This window comes from Podarcis tiliguerta, assembly GCF_965153285.1.
Source record: "Podarcis tiliguerta genome assembly, chromosome: 8".
Taxonomy (NCBI): Eukaryota; Metazoa; Chordata; class Lepidosauria; order Squamata; family Lacertidae; genus Podarcis; species Podarcis tiliguerta.
Genome location: NC_139541.1, coordinates 50,521,086 through 50,534,789, shown reverse-complemented (window position 1 = coordinate 50,534,789; position 13,704 = coordinate 50,521,086). Strand labels below are relative to the sequence as shown.

The window sequence follows — 13,704 nt, the reverse complement described above, 5'->3', positions numbered from 1 at the left end:
TGATGGGGAGGCTGAAGTGAAACCTGTAGCTGGACAAAGAAATAATGGCTCCCTCCTTCCTCAGAAAGTTCTGCTTCTGCCTTTCTCTACAGAGCCAAGTTCAGAAAGCTGCCCTTGTCCTCCACTCACCCCACTTCTGCTGGGATACAAAAAAAGGAAGCTTAGGCGGCTTTGGACAAATAGGCAAAATGGCTCTAATTTTCCTCTAGGCTTGTGAGAAAGGACAACACAAAGTCTGACCCAGCCCTGATAAGTAGGGACAAGGAAGGTACTCTTGTCAAACTAATCCAATATGGTATTCAGATCTAGAAACATCTTATACAATGTAGGAATAAGAGGGGAAAATATAGCCACTATTAACAGCAGAGCATGAACGTGCACTTGTTACTTCAGAATCTGCCTGGTGTGAAGACTGCCTAGCATCTCTTCATCACACTCTAGCATAGCCAAAAGATGAGGTCTGGTTTATGCAGAGCAGGAACAAGCCAAATAGAATAGACCTCATTCCCCATGTTACTCCTCACTCCCCACTTACCAGGATGCTGCTGCTATGGGAAGAAGTGCTCATGTACCTCACCACCACTCCCAATAATAGCAGTAAGGTACACTCTTCCCCACACCACGCTGACTCCATTGTGCCTCCACCAGGATCATTCTGAACAGGATGAAAGTGTCAGTGCAAGGTCCACCATGCAGCCTTGGTTATTCATTGTCATGTTGCAACACAGAAAGTTGCTTTAACTGTGGAAACCTCACAACCAGGTTTCTGCAATGTGCGGCTACCTTGGGGCTGATCCAGTTGGTATAATAGTTATTTTGCTGGATGTTGGGGCTGAGTTGAACTCTGAAAGTGCTGGAAGGCACACCAGGTTACAGAAGGCTTGATTTAGAGTAGTGGGATGCAGGTCTGAGCAGAAGACATCATAAATAAAAGCCTCAGGTCTGTAATGCTCAGATGTACAGCAGCTTTAATTTTTTAACAGAAGTGACAGGCTGCATAAAGGGCAACATGATTTATTACTGAACAGCAGAATATTATCTAGTGAGAGGACAGAGCATTGGAGACAGTAATCAGAGAAGCAGAAGTGGCCTAAAACCACAGCAGAGAAAAATGAGGACTATAAATCAAATCTTGGAGTGTACAACAGTAGCATGAAGTGTGGGAGAATCAAAAAGAAGCTTTGAGAGTTGGGCTGTCTTGATTCTCCTGCCAAAACAAGCTGAAATAGGAGGACCACAAAGGCTACTGACAGAAGGAAAATGCTGTTCTCTTCTGTCATGTGAGAATTACAGCAAAACCTGCAAGCTCTTTGCAAGAACAACTTTCTTTCTGGTGATCAGCCGAACACAGCCTTTAGCTCTGCTATTCACGCAAATGAAACTCACAGCTAAGCACCCTAAACAGACTGGTTAAGGGCAGACAGGAGAAACACACATACCCCAAACAAGGGGGAAAGCAGCAGCACGTGGTAGTATCTGAAAGCAACGGACAAACAGGTTCACTTCTGCCCCTAGAGGCAGCTCCACATGTGTAGCTATGGACGCTGGATGCAAAGGCCAGCCACCAGCCTGAGACTTTTTCATGCTGTGGCTACAGCTCTTCTTGACCTCTCAGCCCTTCCTCATTCAGTATGCATGCTTTGACACAGCTAACACAGAGATGGGGCTTAAGGCCTGGCCTCTGGGCAGGCACGAAAGCCTTAAGTTGTTCACACAATATAAAGGAGACACACACAATGCATTAAATACTCAACTGCCTTTTCACAACAGAGGCAATGGGTAGGCAGCAAGGTACATGCTTTGTAGCTCCAGACAATCAACTTCTGGCCACAGAGGCTCAACTGTTCATGGTATCTGCTGTTGTATAATTGCCAAAGCTGAAGAACTTATCTCTGTCGCTCACATACACACAGACAAGAGATCTCATAAGTTTTCCCATAGGTTTCACCTGCCCCCTTCTTTCCACTTTGCAGGGGGAGGGAGAAGAGTGAAGCAGTTCCATGAGAAAAATGCTTCACAGACAAAAATGTTTTCCATTTTAAGTTGTTTGAACACATTGAAGTGTTTATCTTGCCCTACTTACAGGCCTAGTGAACTGTCATTCAATTACAGTGGATCTCTTGGCTCAGGTGGTGGATATCCTGAACACATGTGAGTGGCAAGAACAGAGAGGAAACTAAAAAGAGCCAAAGTTACTGTAAGTTGCACTTAAAGAGCAGTAACATTTCCTGGGTTGGGGTGGGGGAAGCTATTCCAAATTCGTAATAGAGCTTTAGTCCCATTTAAGGATTACAAAGGATTGAAAAGGATTACAAAGCATTGTGTGAGAAAGGATTTTGGAGAGAATGAGCAAGGGCCCAGCAGGGCTTCAGATGACCAAAAATTAAAAGAAACACAGTTTAATTTGTTGCCCTTATTGCTGATCAAAGATGCCAGAGAAGAGTTAAAAGATTGTTCTATTATCTGCCTTTTATTTGATAGTGAAACAAACTTATGAGTCAGCTTTATAAACTGTCTATGCAATGGAAACAATGAGCTTTTTAGCGAGGAAGAAAAAAAAGAGGAAGTAATTTCTCTTTCAAGCTTCATTACACTCCCGGAGTGTGCCAGGGACTTGGGGTCCATTTAAAGCAGGCTGATTTCAAGTAATTTTTATTTGTTTTTTGAGAAAAAGCAGAACTAGAAAGCCAAGAGCCAATGGAAAGAAATGCTGACTCCGGAATACCCCTGCTTGCCTTTCCTTGGAAGAACTGGGCAAGAAGAGGATCCCTGGGGAGAAAGCCTCTTGTGAAGCCAGAGGTGGGCTCTGCAGAACTCCCCGATCCAAGTCCAAAAGGGCAGACAAGGAAAGGCTCGTCATCCAGAACCCTGGCTCAGGGGCAGCCCTTCAACACCCATCAGCCCTAGCCAGCACAGCCAATGGACAAGGATGGTGGGAGTTGTAGTCCAACCATGCCCTGACACTCATATGATGAGGCCACCACACACAAAATGCTGGCAGGCAAACATTCACTAAAGCATTTGCATCAAATCCGCCACAAACTCTTGAAGGATTCAAGGATCCATTTTTGGTAAAGTGGCTACTTCTGAAGGGAGGAACAGAACACAAGTCAACAGCTCTGCCTAGAGCCAAGCAGTGTGAGTAGGGAGGGCTGAGGAGGCCTTGCCGCTACAGAGATACATTCAAATGACGTTGAAGTGTTGTGGAAAGAACCGTTTTGCTTGCTGATGCTGCCGCCATCTCCTCCTCTCTCACCCACCCTCTGCTGAGTCAAAATGTCCACAGAGCACGGAAGGGAAGGCCGGTCAGTCCACCCATTTCTGTCTTTGCTTTACTTGGAGACTTGGTGGATGGCATGGGCCAGGTAAGCCACGTTGCCAGAAGTGACTCCGGCAACAGAGATGCGGCCATCCTTGGTCATGTAGACAGAGAACTCCTTGGTGAGCCGCTCCACCTGGAAAGCAAAGCACAGGAAAGATGCTACTTCAGGAAGGGATCGACTCAGGCAGCTTCCCAAGGCCAGGCATGTCTGTTTGCTACCACCTACCAGGGCCAACTTGCAACCTGGAGGGCAGCGAAGCAACTTCCTAGATCTTCAAGTGAACGCTCTTCAGCAAACAGCAGCCCACTAACACTGTGCTTCATGTTTTTTAACAATCCCTTTCCACACCACCAGCCCAGCAAAGTGCTTTTTATCATCAATGGGGGATCCACATGCTGCCATTCCCAAAGGAGTAGCAGCTGCCGGCTTCCTACACAGCTCCCACTTCCAGCCCAGCCCCACTTCCCTCAGCCACCAATTAAATAATGGAAGACATTCTAAATTCTTCAGAGAATTAAAATGCAGCCACACTAATCATGTTCTGGCCTTTTCCTGGTGTGCATCAAAGACTAATTCTATACAGCTGTTCCGGTGTTTGAGGCACTTTGGGCCCATCTATGGGGGGGGGGGGGGGAGGACACCAAGCAAATCAAATACCAGTACAAAATGGTTAGCAAGTTTGATTCAGGCTCATTCCTTCACCCACCTGTTCGGGTTTCAGTCCTGTGAAGCAGAACATGCCGATCTGGTCAGTGATGTGCTGCCAGTTATGAGGGGAGCCTTCTTTCTTCAGGTTTGCCACTAGCTGGGTGCGCATGCCAATGATTCGGTCAGCCATCCCCTTCACCTCTACCAGCCTGTGCCAGAGAAGGAGGCAAATGTGGAGTCAATACAAGGCGAGAGACAGAGGGAGATGGGGGTGGTGGAGCAGCCAAAGGAATAATATAGGAGGCTCCACCATGCCTTGTGCCCTGTTGGAGTTTATGTCCATGGAAAAGCATAATAAGTTTGCACAGTCCTGCCTCCAAAACAGCTTTAAGAAACCCCAGGTTGGTTTTCTTTTTTGTTTTTTTAACCCAGCCACATGCCTGCTACCGAAAGGAACAGCCACAGCCCTTCTGCCTTTGGTGCAAATTTGGCATCAACCAAGAACAAGGTTGAGCAGACTAAACTTGCTTAAAGCGTTGCCCTCCAATTTGAAGGACTCCTCTGGTTCGCTGCTGCAGCCCCACAATCTACTGTCCTTAAAAGCCATCCAGGGCTGGCTGTCCCCCTGCCCTTTTCTGTTCATCTGCTGTCTGCACATAGTCAGCCTTACCATTCCTTTCGCAGGCCAGGGTTATTCAGGATGGTGGAGGCTATCCGAGCCCCATTAAGGGGAGGGTTGGAGTACATGGGGCGGATCAGAATCTTCAGCTGCGACTCCACTCTCTTGGCCTCATCGGAGTCATGGCAAACCACCGTGAAGGCCCCCACACGCTCCCCTGGAAAACAAAGACCAGAATGCAGTGCAGTTGTGTCTCCCTCTGTGGCTCTGCTCAGCCACACTGGTCTGGCTGTGCACTTGTATTGTTGTTTGGTAGAGGCACACAAATGCCACCTGAATCTCTCCTATCCCCTTCCTTGTCCAAGCCTTGCCTGCTCTTTTATCAGCCTCAGTCCTTCCTTCCAGCCCAGTCTCCTCTGCCTGAAAGAAGAAACCATCAGCCCTTTGGATGGCAGCTAGCTCAAACGCAGACTAAGAAACTAGAGAAGAGCAATCTGATTTTATAGCACCATACCTGCACTGGAAGGACTGGGGATTTCTTTATCCCTAGATTTACTTTTTAAAAGGGGGGGGGGGTTGTTAACCCCTTGTGACTCAATAGAGAGGCACTCAGAAGGTAAATTCAAGGCTAAAGGGGTTTCTAGCCAGGCAAGGAGCAGATCTGCCCTCCCCAAACACTTCCCAGCCCCTAGAGCTGCCCTCCTTGATGCTCCTATCATGTGCAGTCCCTAAAGACACTGTGTGGTTGCACAAAGAATGCATCTTCATACAAATTGGAGGATTACAGAAATGCATGTTCTCCTGTGACAGAATTGTGACACCACATCACAGCCACCTCTCTTCAATCATAAACAGAGTTCTTCGCTTGCTTTCTCTATTAAGAGCCTCACAAGAATTTCCCCAGTGCCACTGCCTTTCCATTTCTAACCTGGGACCATCTCTAAAACAGGAATGTGGTCCAAAATGCAAACTCAACCAAACAGCAGGGCTTTCTCTTGCCTCTAGTCCTGCATAGACCTTTCACCCATATACTGGAAAGTGAAAGCAGCTAGCAAAGCGCTTAATCCCTTGAGCAGCTTTTCCCACCCACGGAGATGGCAACAGACCCTGGACTTAGGGGCTTACCATACAGGCCCATGTTCTTCGCATATGACTGGGACAGCACAACATTAATGCCTTGTTCAATGAAGTGGCGGACAGCCCAGGCGTCTTTGTTTATGTCACCGCTGGCAAAGCCTTGGTAGGCCATGTCGAAAAAGGTAAAGAGGTTCCTTTTCTGCAAAAGAACAGAGGGCAGCTCAGCTTAAAAATGACAACACTCCTTCCTAAAGGCAGCTATGGTAAATAGAACAGGTCACACAGCAGAGGAGCATCACATCATACGGAAACAATGAGGTAACAACAACAATAATTGGGAGGCGACAGTGCCCATTCAGACAGTTTTTTGGTCTTCACAGGAGTTACACACATCTCTTGCCCAGCTGAGATCTCCTCTCAGCCACCTGCTTTCTTGGTACCACAGCCCTCCTCACCTTCACTACTGCTGCCAGCTCCTTCCACTGCTCTGGCCGAGGGTCTACTCCAGTTGGGTTGTGAGCGCAGGCATGGAAGAGAACAATACTCTTTTCCGGGATTTTCTTTAATAAAAAGGGTGTGAGAAAAACGAGCCGTTACTCTTTGCTTAGTCCATTTATATACCAAGTGACCTCAAAGCAATTTCCATAATGAATGGAGTCATCATTAAAAGCCTCACGCCACAAAACAATGAACTACCGTATTTTTCGCTCTATAAGATGCACCAGACCACAAGACGCACCTAGTTTTTGGAGGAGGAAAACAAGAAAAAAAAATATTCTGAATCTCAGAAGCCAGAACAGCAAGAGGGATGACTGCACAATGAAAGCAGCAATCCCTCTTGCTGTTCTGGCTTCTGGGATAGCTGAGCAGCCTGCATTCGCTCCATAAGACGCACACACATTTCCCCTTACTTTTTAGGAGGGAAAAAGTGAGTCTTATAGAGCAAAAAATACGGTATCAATAATAAAACTGCACAGACAACACACCAACAGAATAATAATAAACAGACTCAAGGCTCAAAACCCATCTAACAAGAGCCTCCAAAAGGCAGAGAAAAGCAGCAAGGTTTCCCTAAGTGGCTGAACTCCTTAAAGTCATGACCATCCATGGCTCCAGAGGAAGGGAACTCCACAGCTGAGATGCCTCTAGAGAGAAGGCCAATCACTATACAGTGAGCTACATCCATTGGTGGTACCACAAGCAGCCCTGTCTCCAGCCCAGTCTCAGAGCTTGGGCTGGCTGGTATGAGAAGACGTGTTCCATCACATACAGCGTGACCAGAAGAATCTTCATCCGTAATGGATTGCAAGAATTGCGAGTGCCACTTCACAAAACAGAAAGTGGGCAGGTGTCTCTCTCCAACCCATGTTTGCATATCCACTCTCTTCATGATTCTGATGAAACAGGTTCTCGCCTATAACAGCTCCTTCCATGATGGTGTTGGGTTTTAAAGGTACTGCAAGACTTACTTTTGCAACCAATGTGGTTATTCTCTTAAGTTTAGATTCCCAAGACCTGTTACTCCAAAACATTTTACTATGAGGTATTGTCAGCAACTGTCCAAGTTTGGGATCATACCGGGCCTGGTATCTAAACCCTCCTGGCTGTATCTTTCCTTGCTCACAATTCAAACAAGCCACGCCGAAACTCTCCATGACCTACACGTCCCCATTAGCTCACCCTCAGCTGTCAACTTACAGAGATGTCATCCAAAGCTCCAGCGAAGTCAAAGCCACAGGTTTTGGGCTCATAGTACCGATAGCTTTGCAGTTGCAACCCAGCATCTCTGAAGATGGGGGTGTGATTCCCCCAGGATGGTTTGGGGAGGTACACGTCGCGGCTGGACTTGAAGAACCGTTGCTGTATGAAGAAGAGGAGACAGGGTGTGTTTGAATCATAGTTTCAAAGCCAGAGACCACAGCTCCTTCAAGAGATGTGGAAAAACTGTACCCCACCATCTCCTCATGTTTATGTTGTTAGATTACAGAAGCACTTACCAAGAAGTTGGCACCAACTCTTAAAGATCCTGTTCCAGAAATTGTCTGCACAGTGACATACTGAAAGAACAATGAACAGGCACGTGAGACATCTCCAGACGACACGCCCACAAAATACAACAGGTAAACACTCCAATGATAGCTGGAGCTCAGTGTGCCTCATAATATTTTACAGGTGAAGCCCTTGAAACATGACTGTAAGGGCAAGAGGAAAAGACAGCTGTGTGCAATATTGGTCAACAATCCTACCTGCCCAAGAACTCAAAGAGAAAGAGTAACAAGGAGGAATAAAGCATTTCTCAATGCTTGCAAAGGCAACACTATCTGTTAAGATTGAAGCACATGCCAACACTTGAACATCGAGAAAACATTTATTCCAGTGGCTCATCTGAGTGATATACTCAAAAGAGCCTTCCTCTTAGCTGGTTTTTCCCAGCAGCAAGGAAGTTCAAACTCTGTTCATAACTAAGCATATAAAACTGACCCAGTTGTTATTATTTATTCCAATAGCATTTTTTTTTTAATTCTTTAAGAATTTGGACTCCTTTGGCATATCCAAAGAAAAAGATAAGTTGGGGCCAAAACAACCCACAGAAATATGGATCCTAGGCAAGGAATTTTTGGCACAGATTGGCTCTCTTTCTGGTTTCAGAAGACACAACACACATCTAACATGTTCACAGCCATGAGATTAGAATCTTGCTTTAAAAAGAAGGAGTCAAATTCTGGACTAGGATCCATCATAGGCTCTAGAATAAAATGGGGTGTTGCTTGCATTTCCAGATCCCTACAGTAACTCAAACGAATCCTACTACCCCCACTGACCTAATCACAGGGGACATCTGTTCTCATGTGCTACAAGTTTCTTTGGCACTGACTTTTCAAACCGTATTTTGAGGAACTCTGCAGTTCCCCAGAATGTTATCGGGCATTCCTCAATGAGAAAGGTCAGAAGTGAAACAGGATGGAACTGGGCTACGATCCATGAGAACACTACATTTGCAAGGGGAATGGTGAGGCCCAGCCAGTGTTCTATGTTAACAAACTGCCCATCTTGGAATCCTGCACAGCATTCAGTAGGTACTTAGCACATGTCAATCTGGAAAAGGTTCCCTATAGGTGAAAAGTGTCAATGCCCCCAGTGCAGGAATCCATTACTTGAATACAGTATTAATGAATGCACTTGATAACCTTGGCTCCTTACCCGGCCACTCTGAATAACCTCATGTGTCTCTCCCAAAGCCAGCTCAGCTGACGCCTTGTTGAACTCTGCCAGGCCAGCAATTGGCAAGTATTCCTTGTCCAACTTCTTTGCAGCTATCTCGGCTTCTGCCTGGAGAGAAGAGATTGCATTTTCTTATTTGTTTCCTCCACAGGTTAACTTCCATTCACCTAATTTATCACTCCTAGATTACACACCCAAATAACTAAAGGGACGCAAGCGCACATCCCTTTGCAGGATTATCCTTGTTTCACAGAAAGAACTGACAAGTGACTTAAGTGGGAACCCAGGAGCTTTAGCAAAGCTATTCAACATCTAGCATCAAGAGCCCTCAACCCATTCCTCATTCATCTAGTCAGACCTGCCTTTGTTGCTCCTTCAATATCTTTGCAGATGGTGCCTTCACACCTCCCAGCTGCCACTACTTGCTTGCTCCTTAGATTCCCAATGCAGAAAAGGCCAAGCAGCTGCAAATTCTCTCCAACCCTCTTCAGTCTCAACCCTTCCCTTTTATGCTTGTGGCAGCTATATGGCCTCTCGGCCTGCACAAGACTCAATTCCTACCTAAATAGTCCAGTTCGCCTATTGCCACCCCCCAGCTACTTAACAAAGCCATAATTTTGTGTCTCCCCACCACCATGAAGACACTTGGCCACACTGGGATGGTTCCAAACGCATCTCAGGCAGCTACTGGATGGAGAAGAGATCTGGCTCTTTGTTTTGTTCAGACATCTGAAAGGAGTAGGAAGCAGATAAGCTGCTCACACAACCCTAGCTGCTAGAACCTGGCTCCCATGACTGCCCATAGGCACGTCTGGCTGCCACACACAGCCACATCCACACAATCCTACACATGCTTTTAATGTGTGGGAGCTGACGCTTTTGCTTACTTTGCGGACACAGTTCAAGACGTATGGCTTCCCATTGTCATCTCGGTAAGCCCCGACTCCCAGGTTCATCTTCTTGCTGCTGGTGTCTCGCTTGAAGGCTTCAGTCACTCCCAGAATAGGATCAGGGGGTCCCATCTCCACATTAGCCCACCAAGAGCTGCAACATCAATGCAAAGTGTTTGTTTCTGTTCAGAGCTCCATTCCCTTACAGGGAAATGAGGCATGGTCAGTCAACGTCTTCCGTTTAGCTGCAGACTAGAAGACATTTGCAGCCATACTGTGTTTCAAATGTCTTCCATGGAACTGATTTCTTGTTCTTTTTACCATGTACAAATGACTCTACATATAAGCTGTTTTGGATGAGACACAACCAAATTCACATACTTCAGGTCTTGTACCTCATTTACATTGTATGAGTGTGCTTAACCTATTTCTGTATTACATTTATCAAATATTTCAAGGCAGTTTACACAAACAAACAAACAAACAAACAATACTCAGAACAGCTAGTGGATAAAAGCTCAATTAAGTCTTTAAAAGTATTTTTCTAAGGTAGTAAAAATGTTTTTAAAAGCCTAGGTGAATAATTGATTTTTTTTTCTGCTAGTGGTTGAAGAAGAGTGTTGCTAAGATGCCCTCCTTGGGCAGGACAGGTTGATGCGGGAGGATGTGTTGTGACATGTTCCTCTCTGTCTGAATTTCATTGTGAAAAATGGAGACGCCTCACACAAAATGGAGACATGTTAAGGCATTTATGTGAGGCTGCTCTGCTGGGATTTGCTCTGAACAGGAGCTCCTGACCTCTTGCCAACTGGCACACTCAGAGCCTTGGTCCAGATGTTCCTTGTCCTGGTCGCTGCTGTTTAGGATTAGGCTCACTCTTTTTGTCAGGAAAAAAATCAAACCCCAAAGCAAGCCTGGCATGCAGAACTGGGCAAAGCTGTCCTTGTTGGTGAGAACAGTTGCAATTATATGTTGTAATAGGAGGGTATGGAAGGTGTGTCTAAGCACCCGCTAACTGAGCATAAGGCACAAACTTCACTAGTAACTGCTAGTAACTGAATAACATACCTGTTCACCCAGGCCTTTCAGGGCCTTTGATAAATTATACCAGATTTTACTGTTTCTTGGATACAGCAGCTATAGTTTTTTATAATGGTTTTTAATGTATTTTAATGGATTATCTTAAGTTATCATGTTGTATGCCAACTTGATAACTTTGTAAAGGTATTATGTAAATGATTTTAATAATTCATGAGGGATACACATTTTTTAAAAGTGTAGAGGGCTTCAGTTTTCATTGCATTGAGTATCTGTGCCTTAGTCTCACATTATTAAGTAGGTGTCCTTTAGCCCTGAAGAAGCCTCCTGTTCACTAATACTCCTTTACAACTGCCATGCTTCTGGGCCTGTAGCCCATGGCCCACATTTGGCAGCCCTTGACCCTCCCCTTCACAGCCCCTGACCCTTTTCTGTGGGGGACACCCAAGCAGCCCCCCTTCAGGCCTCTCTTGCCAACTACCTGACCCCTTTTCACTCCCCGCAGCCCCCTCCCGTTCATCTTCTTCATTGCCCCCTAGTAGAGCCCCATGTTGGGCAAGATTCCTGTATTGCAGGGGGTTGGACTAGATGACCCTTGTGGTCCCTTCCAACTCTATGATTCTATGTCATAGCACAGTGTTAAGAAGACTGCCATTTAGACCCATGAGAACAAAACAGCACTAGCACTCACTGTTACTGCTTTCTTGGCATGCAAATATTCCTGATCTTCCTGCAGCCACTAAGGGCTCACCCATACTGTACTTCTGTTTGCCCCACTGCTTTCCCAGGATCTAGCGCTAAACTGGAACAAACGGCAATAAGGTTTTCAGTGGACTGTCGTTTGTTCTGATTTTCTGGGGGGAAGTGGCAGAGGAAAGACAAATCTACGTGAGATCCACGGTTGGACGCTGCACAAACAGGTTGCTGGACTAGATGGGCCATTGGCTTGATCCAGCAGGATATTCTTATGTGATGTCCGAGTGAAGGCCACTAGAAATAGCCTCAGTGGTGTGGCTGCAGCCCTTCTACATGCAGTAAGTGTAAATGCATAAGTGATTCGGGTGGGATATTTTTATGTTCTTGTTTTGAGTGAAACCATAAAACTATTGATATGGGAGGGAACATGCCTGTTGCAAGAGGTATGTGTGTTTTTAAAAGGGTGAGATTACTGACTAGACAGCCATGCCACAGCTTGAACACACACATACCCCTGCTGCTGCTGTTCTATTAAACAGAAAGGAAGACGTACCTTAGTCGCAAGCATCTTAAAAGATAATTTCAGGAATTAAAGGTATCACCGGCTATGAGTTACAGCCAAATCTTCTTAAGGATGTTAAAGGACAGATAGGCAAAGATTATGCTGCTATCATGCTGGTATAAGTGTCAAGGGTGAAAGTTCCCAAGTGAAGCTGGGATTTTCTTTTCTGCCCCTGAGCGCATCACTTCAAGCTTGCTTAGGCTGCCATTTTAACACCTATTCACCCTTCTGGAGCTCCTCAGAACCAGCCCCCTTTCTTTTTACCACCCTGATCCATCAGGTATCATTACTAACAATGCTATCTGTATCAATAAAAGGGTCATCAGAGGAGAAAGATTTCCAACTGCATGGCCATAAATAAGATAATAAACACGTGTTGAAATCAAAAGTGCAGAGTCAATTCAAAACTTCAAAGGGGTGGGGTGGGTTAATGCAGTTTCAGTTGCCAGAATCTCTCCAGGCCAGATGAACTTGGAACTTTGGCCGCATGGGATAAGGCAACCAAAGCACATTCCTAAGCAGGGACGCCCCAGTGAATCCAATGGGGCTTACTCCCAGGTAAATGTGGGCAGAATTATAGCTCGTCTATTACATACACACAGGCCTGGAGAGCTGCGGTTTTTTTGCAGTCTCTGTCCCTTCTCACCGCCCTCCAAACCCTCTCCAAGGGCACTCAAGTCCAAGGCCAACGCCACCGTCTTCCAGCCAATCCGAAGAAGCCCCTGTGTTCCCGCCCTTTATCGCAGCCAATCAAGGCCGCGGACCATCTCCCCAGCCGGCCGCGTGCACCAAACGCGAGCGACGGGCCCTGCCAAAGGACATAAAGGTGGAGGGGGGGGCTCTTCCCACCGAATCGCCTTTTTGCGCATTCAACACTGGCATGGCCGATGCCCTGACCCGCCAACTCCCTCTCTCGTCCAACACGCCGGGGTTTCCGGCCCTCAGGCCCCATTCACACACGTCCCCGTCCTGACACGAGTCGAGAGCGTCCGCACGCGACGGAAGCTCGAGCTGCCTTCGAAGGCGCTCTGGCGGCGCGAGCGCGACACGTGTCGAGTCGGAGAGGTGCATGGATGTAGCCGGTCGAGGCCTTCCCGCCCCGCGGCGCGCGTTACCTGGCTCGGGCTGCGAGGGAGGCCACGCAGGGCGGCGAGAGGAGCAGGAGGCGGCTGCCGGCGGCGGCGGAGTGAAGGAGCGCCATGGCGGAGCGGGCGGAATGGAGAGGAACCTGCGGCGGTAGCGGTTGCAGCTGCTGCCTTGGCCTGGAGGAAGCCGGAAGGAGGCGGAGTCCGCACCGAGCGAGGGAGGGAAGGAGGGCGGCGCTGGTTGGCTGTGGGGCGGGCCGAGCCTCGGCCTCGAGACTCAGGGAAAGGGAAGGCCGCTTTGCTTTGCCCCGCCTTGAGACTGAAAGAGGAGCCGCAGGGAAGGGTAGCCAGCTCGCCAACAACATTTTTTTTTTTATTATTTTACAGATGTAGTTGGTGGGCTTCATGAGACAGGCACTGCAGGAGTGGAAAACAGATCGCACAGACTTATGCCAACTGGCGCATGATGTTCACACAATATTTTTCCTTTCCAAACTATTTCTCCTATGTCATCCAATTTGACATTTCTATGGAAGTCTATTCC

At 47.0% G+C, this 13,704-nt stretch overlaps 1 protein-coding gene across 1 annotated transcript; it reads right to left on the bottom strand.

The window, feature by feature from the left end:
- Window positions 1–951: 951 nt before the first annotated feature.
- GOT2 (glutamic-oxaloacetic transaminase 2) lies at window positions 952–13,434 on the bottom strand. The gene is made up of 10 exons (XM_083454468.1): window positions 13,191–13,434; window positions 9,777–9,933; window positions 8,869–8,997; window positions 7,665–7,724; window positions 7,366–7,527; window positions 6,123–6,227; window positions 5,716–5,866; window positions 4,642–4,807; window positions 4,030–4,180; window positions 952–3,455 (listed from the first exon to the last, which is right to left on the bottom strand). The coding sequence occupies exons 1-10, from the start codon at window positions 13,274–13,276 to the stop codon at window positions 3,333–3,335; spliced, it is 1,290 nt and encodes a 429-aa protein (XP_083310594.1). The 5' UTR covers window positions 13,277–13,434; the 3' UTR covers window positions 952–3,332.
- Between the last annotated feature and the right edge of the window lie 270 nt (window positions 13,435–13,704).

Excerpts from the sequence above, each read along its gene's own strand:
- GOT2 (XM_083454468.1), bottom strand. The coding sequence starts at position 13,276 with ATGGCGCTCCTTCACTCCGCCGCCGCCGGCAGCCGCCTCCTGCTCCTC. Across the intron at positions 7,528-7,664 it reads GAGTTGGTGCCAACTTCTTG|CAACGGTTCTTCAAGTCCAG; the intron begins GTAAGTGCTTCT and ends TTCTTCATACAG. Across the intron at positions 5,867-6,122 it reads AGCTGGCAGCAGTAGTGAAG|AAAAGGAACCTCTTTACCTT; the intron begins GTGAGGAGGGCT and ends GTTCTTTTGCAG.